At 57.4% G+C, this 7403-nt stretch overlaps 1 protein-coding gene across 1 annotated transcript in view; it reads left to right on the top strand.

The window, feature by feature from the left end:
- Window positions 1-2579: 2579 nt before the first annotated feature.
- CADM4 (cell adhesion molecule 4) overlaps window positions 2580-7403 on the top strand; it is a 17563-nt gene continuing 12739 nt past the window's right edge. Inside the window, exon 1 of the mRNA XM_005590665.4 lies at window positions 2580-2694. Within this exon, the coding sequence (XP_005590722.2) occupies window positions 2631-2694 (64 nt within the window). The 5' untranslated portion in view covers window positions 2580-2630. The remainder of the gene's footprint in view (window positions 2695-7403) is intronic.

The following is a 7403-nucleotide window of genomic DNA, read 5'->3' as shown; positions in this document are numbered from 1 at the left end:
AAACCAGTTGGGTTGGACTTGCTGTCACTTGCACTAAATCCCTAATGGACAGGGTACCCTGGAGTAGGATGGGGACAGGACCTCTATTCTATTTATGATTATTAATATTATTTAGACTGAGTCTCTCTCTGTCACCCAGGTTGGAGTGCAGTGGCATACTCTCAGCTCACTGCAACGTCTGCCTCCCAGGTTCAAGGGATTATTTTGCCTCAGCCTTCCGAGTAGCTGAGATTACAGGCACGTGCCACCACACCTGGCTAATTTTTTTTTTTTTTTTTTTTCTTTTAGAAAAGACAGGGTTTCACCATGTTGGCCAGGCTAATCTCAAACTCCTGACCTCAAGTGATTGGCCCGCCTTGGCCTCCCAAAGTGCTGGGATTACAGGCGTGAGCCAATGCGCCTGTCAGGACCACTACTCTCATGATGTCTTCATATGGAATGGTGGGACTTAAGGATGACAGGTGAGAACCAAACCAACATCTCCCAAGGTTCCCCTTCAGCTGGAGCAGGAGACATCTGTCAGAGTCCTGAGTGAGGGGGCCTATTGGCTCCTGCAGGAAAAGACAACTACTAGTTACCCCTTGAACCAGTATCCCAAAGGCAGGTCAAACATTCCTCTCCCATCTAGCAAAAGTCACATAATGTGAGCCCTGGAAGGAGGATTAGAGACTATCTTTTCCCCAGTCTACAGAAGCTGGGAAGCTGAGGACTGAAACAGAAGGAAGTTGCTCGGGGTTATGGATCTGGGGACACAGGGACAGTTAGAAGCTTGGGCTCTGAGGACAGAGAGGACACTGGGATCCACCGTCCTGGGGATGCAGGAGTTGATAGGAGCTTGGACCCTGAGAACAGAGAGGATGCTGGGAGCCATGGTCCTGCTTCACAGGGGTTGATGGGAGCTTGCACCCAAGGGACAGAGAGGATGCTGGAAGCCATGGTCCTGAGGACACAGGAGTTGATGGGAGCTAGGGAAAGAGAGGATGCTGGGAGCCATGGTCCTGGGACACAAGGGTTGATGGTAGCTTTGGTCTTGAGGTCAGAAAGGATACTGGAAGCTGGGCACTGAGGACAGCAAAGGTGTGTGAAGGGTGTGTGAAGCTGAAGTCCCTTGTGGGCCTGGATGTAAAAATTTTTAGTAGGAATAAAAAGTAAGGATTTTCAGGCTGGCATGGTGGCTCACGCCTGTAATCCCAACATTTTGGGAGGCCCACACAGGTGGATCACCTGAGGTCAGGAGTTCAAGACCAGCCTGGCCAGCATGGCAAAACCCCATCTCTATTAAAAGTATAAAAATTAGCCAGGTGTGGTGGCGGGCTAATCTCAGCTACTGGGGAGGCCGAGGCAGGAGAATCGCTTGAACCCGGGAGGCAGAGGTTGCAGTGAGTCGAGATTGTGCCACTGCACTCCAGTCTGGGCAACAGAGTGAGACTCCGTCTGGGCGGGAGGGGGAAGGAAAGATGTTCATAATTGGCACTTCTGGACCTCAGTTTACCTGACAAATGGGCATGAGAGAGGTCGAGGTCTTCTTTCCATGGTTTCTCACTCTTTCTGGGTTCCATAGGTAATGATCCCGCATCAGGTTTACAGGGTGTCACAGAAGTGCGCTCAGGGAAACCCACTCCCAGGAGGGAGAAGGGATCTAAGTCTGGAGGGATGAGTCAGCCTCAAAGATGGGGAGAGAGGAAGGGCAGAGGCAAATACATGCAGAGAGAGGGTGAGAGGCTGGGGCAGGAAGACAGCAGGGAGGAAAGGGGACGCCAGAGTCTGGAAGGTGTTCACAGGAGCCTCTCCCTCCTGGGACCCACGATTCAGGCTTCCTTCCAGTTAGTTCACTTTCAGGGGGCCCCTCCCGGGGAATGACGCGGAAACACGGGGTTTTCAGGTCAGGACAGGAGAGAGGGAAGGAGGGAACTAACCCCGCCCCACTCCTGAGCCCCAGCCTCGCCCTGCCCTGGGAGATCCTTGACCTGCCTCGACCTCCAGACCCTGTGGACCTCCCGCTGAAGCCTCCCCTGTCCCGGCGGCTCAGCTCACAGCCTCTCGCTAGACTCCAGACACCCACCTGCCCGCAGCACGCCTCTCACACTCACCTTTCCCACGTCGCACTCCCTCCCTTACGCTCTCCCGTCACGCTGGCCACGCTCTCCCTTCGCACACACCGCACCCCACGACGCCCACGCTCCCACCCTCTCACTGCCTCCAGCAACTCCCTGCCACCCTCCCCTCCGCGCAGCGCACGCACCCTGCATGCCAGCAACTCTGCAACCTCGCGCGGAGCACCTGGGCCCGCACGCAGCACCCTTACCCAACACCCCCCGTTTCCCGCGCTCACCCAGATCCCCCATCTGCTCCCACGACGCTGTCGCCCTCCTGCGCACCCCTTCCCGCCCTCCTCACCCCTCTCCTCTCCGGCGCTCGCACCCCGCACCGTTCCCCCACCGTGCCGTCCCCCTCATTGTCTCCGAACCTCTCCTCCGTCTTCCCCTCCCCTCCCCGGCCCCGGCCCCGCCCCGGCCTCGGCGCCCCGCCCCCGGGCGGGCAGGGGGCGGGGCGCGGGGGGCGGGGCGGGCGGCGCGGGCGGTGCAGGTGCCGGGCCGGGAGCGAGCGGCGGCGGCGGCGGCGGCGGCACCATGGGCCGGGCCCGGCGCTTCCAGTGGCCGCTGCTGCTGCTGTGGGCGGCCGCGGCGGGGCCAGGTAGGGTCGGGGGCCGGGGTCGGCCGGGCGGGCTGGGGCGGGGGTCGCGCCGTGGTGACAGCCCGGCCGCCTCGGGGCCGCAGAGGCCGAACAATGCGCGCGGGGCCGGGCCGGGCCCCCTCCCCGGGACAAAGCGCAGCGCGGGCCGGGAGCCGGGAGCGACGAGCGGGGGAGGGGGCGCGGGTCCCGGCCGCCGTGCCGCAGCCCCCCCACCCGCGCAGGCCGGATCCCGGCGGGGACAAAGGGCCCGAGACCCCCCTACACACACGAGTCCGCCTTCCCCAGGCCCGTCCCGCTGTCCTGTCCAGTCTCTGCGTCCCTCTGTCCGCCCGTCTCTAAATCCCCCCTTCCCCCCGTCCGGCTCCTCGTCCCCCTACCCTTGTCCTCTGTCCCTCAGTCTCGAAGTCCTGTCCCTCCTTCTGTCTGTCTACCTCTCTCCTTGCCTCCGTGTTCCTCATCTATTCTGTCTTTGTCCCTTACCTCTGTCCCCTGGTCTCTGTCCCCTTTTCCTGGGTCACTCTGTCCCCTCCATCATCCTCTCTATTCTCTTTCCCCCGGATTTCTGCCCTCCCTCTCTGTCCCTATTCTTGGTCCCTGTCTCTGTCTCGCTGTCACCCTTGTTTTTCTGTCCCTTTTCCTCTGTCCCCTATCTGCCCCATCCCCTTGTCTCTCTGTCCCCTGTCTTTCTGTCACTCGTTTCTCTAGCCCTTTCTGTCACCTGTCTCCTTCCCCCTTCTCTGTCCCACTATCTCCATCCCTGTCTTTCTGCTGTGCCTCCTCTCTCTACCCTTACAGCCTCCATCCCGGGATCTCCCATTCCCATCCTTCCTTCCTCCCTCTCTCTATCCCTCTGTGCCCCTGGAGAGGAATTCAGTCAGGCAGGGCATTCTAAAGAGCCCGGGGGGGAAACATCTGTGCATGTGTGCAGGGAAGTAAGAATGGGGGACCTTGGCATGTAGGCACACACGTGGATTCAGCGAATGTCTCTCCAAACCCTCCTCACCCATTCACACACCCAGGCTTGACACAGAGAAGCCCCTGTCCGGAACATCCAGGGAGCCATCCACATACCCTCATCACACACTGTGAGAAGCTGGAGACCCCCAAGGTCGGGTGACCCTGAAACTGGGGACAAGGTCAGGAAATGTCACCCACACATACTCTCACACTGTGCGAGTCTCGAACCTGCCACGGGTCACCCCTCCCTGGTGGATAAGGCCACTTTTGGAAGGAACAGAGGATTGGAAGGTGGCTGGGCAGAAGCAGGAGGGCTGGGTGTTCTGCAGAGATTGGTGAGAGGAGTTGTGATCAGGTGGCACGGGGCTGGCACCCTGGGCTTAAATCTTGGCTCTTGCCATTTGCCATTGCAGCCAATGGTAAACACCTCCCTCTCTCCAGGCTTCTGTTTCTCTTTCTGTAAAGTGAGGATGTTGAACTCAGTGACCTGAAAGGGAACGCCAGCTCAGACTGTGAAGGGTTTTCTGGCAAGTTGAGTGTGGTTACACGTTCCCCACTCCAGGGTTTGAGGCAGAGCCACCTTCACTTCGGCCAGGGTGAGGGGCAAAGCTGTCCTCTCACTGTCTGCCTTTCTTTCTTCTCTAGTCTTCTGTGACTGCTTTAGAACTTGCATCATTACCTCCTTTCTTTGCAACAGACAAGCCACAATTTCCCAGATGAGAACTTTGGTACCCCAGTGACATTTCCATCAATTTTAATTTACCTTTATTTTTTAGGCTAGACACCAGGCTCATAGAATCCTGGAACTAATGAATCCAGTAAACAAAGAACCTGAGGGTACTCTAGAATACTGACATCTATAGGATTCTAGAATCCAGAAGGCTTTAGCATTTTGACAACTTTAAAGTTCTAGAACCTTGATGGTGTTAGCATGCTAGCATCTTGACATCTTGAAAATCGTGAAATCTTGATGTCTTGGAGTTCCTGGATTTTGATATCTATGACATTTAGAATCTTGGCAGCTTAGAATCATCAGACTTTGAATTCTCAGGATCAGAATATAGCTTAAGGTGACCACCCGCTCCGTGCAAAAGCCTTTCTCTGGTGCTTCTGGGAGTTAGGTCTACAGCCCTGTCCCTCGTTTGATTTCCAAGTCACTGCTTTCTGGCACCCTAATCCTCTCTGTAAACTTTCTCTAAAGTAAATGGTATGTGACTTTTACAAGTAGAAACTGAGCTTGGTGTCATGGGAAGAGCTCCCAACTGGGAGCTAAGGAACTTGGGTCCAAGCCTTACCCAGGACCCTTTGGTATAACTTTGCATCAGTCCTTGTCCCTCTCTGGGCCTTACTTTCCCCTTCTGTAAAGCATGGGGTAGGAAGCTATAGCATGTGGTCTTGGAGGATCCTTCCTGCTTTCCTTTCCATTGGATATTTCTGAGTGGCCTTGGCCACCACATTTTAGTGGGTATCTGTTGTTCCCACATTTCTCTCTTAGTCACTCCTTCCTCTCTCACCTTGCCCAGCCAGCAGAAATCAGGGGAGATGGGGTACATTTGCGCCATTTTTAAAAACATGTTCTTTCTCTCCTGCTTCATTCATCTTCTGAGCATACCAGAAGAAGATGATGAGATTTATGCCCAAAGAAGAAGGATCCAGGGTGGGCAGAGGAGAGGAAGGGAGAGGGAGGGATGGGCTGACTGTCCAGAGATGCACCCAGGCAGAAACGGGGACCCGCAGCCAGAAACTGGGTAGAACAGAAAGGAGCAGAGGAAACAGATATCCAATACAAAGAAAGAATAGAGAGGCGGTTAGGAGTTGAGGGGCCTTGTGGAGGGGGCAGTTGTTGATCCCCAAATAATGTTTTCCTCCCAGGGTGACTCACTTTTTCCTGCTAAAATTCTGACCAACCACTCTGAGAACAGGGGGACCCTCCCTCCATTGTGAGTCACCCCAAGGAACAGGTTTTGGAGGTTTCTATCACTGACCCCCCCACCCACCCACCCATGAGCCAGGCGCCTGTGTCCCCAGAGCCTGGGGGTGGGGGTCAGGTTCTGCAATGGATTCCAAGACCTTAGACACAGCAGTGCTGGGGCCTAAGGCTGGGTTAATGTCGTGCGAGCCTGGCCTGTCCCCATCTTGGAGAACACAAAGGCAGCTTTCTCTCTCTGGGAGGGGTGGGGGGTGGCCTGGAGACAGACCCACCAGCATCCAATGGCCTGTGGCACCAGGACCCAAGCACCCACTGGTTTCCGCCTTTGCAGACCCCAGGCCCACAGGGAGCAGGCACACAGGCTTCTCCGTGGGCACCCAGTGGAGCAAGGGGCAGGCGCTGAGCCTGGGCTCTTCTGGGAAGGGGGTGTGAATACAGGGCACTGGGGGTGGAGGTTCGGACAGTGGGAGCTCAGTGCAGGCCTGCACCCTTCCCGGAGCAGGAATTCCTCCCGTACCCCACACCCAGGGAGGACCTCTGGAGGACTCCCCAATCCCTGTCTGGGCCTGAGGCCTGGAATCCAGGGAGTCCCGAATATCCCAGGAATGTGGGGCCACAGCGGGGACATTGTATATGAGGCTGCTGACTCACCCCTACGCCCCCACCTGATGCCAAGGTCCCCAGATGGGAGGGGACATAGGGTTGAGGAAAGGCAGAACTCTGGTTCTAGGGGTTGAGGACTGGGGACTTAGAGTCAAAAGTTTCCAGGAGAGGAGGGGCTGGGGGCCTGGACTCCTGGGTCTGATGGAGGAGGGTCTTGGGGCCTGGACTAATGGGTCTGAAGGAGGAGGGAGCTGGGGTCTTAGACTCCTGGGTCTCAAGGAGGAAGGGGCTGAGGTCTTAGGCTCCTGGGTCTGAGGGACAGGGGCCTGGGGTCTTAGACTCCTGAGTCTGAGGGAGGAGGGGGCTGGGGTCTTAGACTCCTGAGTCTGAGGGAGGAGGGGGCTGGGGTCTTAGACTTCTGAGTTTAAGGGAGGAGGGGGCTGGGGTCGTAGACTCCTGTTTCTCAGGGAGGAGGTGGCTGGAGTCTTAGACTCCTGGGTCTCAGGGAGAAGGGGGCTGGGGTCTTAGACTCCTGCGTTTAAGGGAGGAGAGGGCCGAGGGCTGGAACTCCTGTGTCCGGAAGGAAAAGGGGGCTGGGAGTCCACACTCCAGGTCTTGAGGGAGGAAGGGATGGGGATACAGACTCCTGGGTCCTGAGGGAGGAAGGGGCTGGAGGCGGGGGGTTCCACTCCAGGTTTCTGAGGGAGGAGGGGCTGAGACCCTGATGCCTAGGTCCTGCGAATACAGGCGCCTTCACAAGGCTGAGCTGGGGAAGAATTGACGCTTTGTGCGAGGATGTTCGGACTCCGCCATTGATGGGGGGCTGAGGGGGGTTCGGTCAGGACGCAGGGATGTACCACCTCCCTAGGGGAGGAAGGGGGAAGGAGGCAGGATGCCAGGAGCCCCCTGGGGAGCGGATACAGAGTGGGTGGTTGTGACCTTCCCGGAACTATGACCTTGAGACTCCCTTGGGTATTCGCTGACTCAGGACCCAGGAAGCGCTCCCCCCACCCTGCTTAGTCTCCGTGGAAACATCCACCAGCTGTGTACTCTGGACCCCTGGCTCCTGGGTCCTGAAGGAGGAGGGGGCTGGAGGCCCAGACTCCTGTGTCTAAGCTGGGACAGGGCTGGGGACTCTGACTCCTAGGTTTGAAGGAAGGGGCTGCTGAAAGCCCAGACTCCTGGGTCCTGATCGAAAAGGGGGCTAGGGGTCTGGATT

Source organism: Macaca fascicularis, chromosome 19, assembly GCF_037993035.2.
Source record: "Macaca fascicularis isolate 582-1 chromosome 19, T2T-MFA8v1.1".
Taxonomy (NCBI): domain Eukaryota; kingdom Metazoa; phylum Chordata; class Mammalia; order Primates; family Cercopithecidae; genus Macaca; species Macaca fascicularis.
The sequence above is the reverse complement of the archived record's forward strand: the minus strand, read 5'-3'. Positions and strand labels throughout refer to the sequence as shown.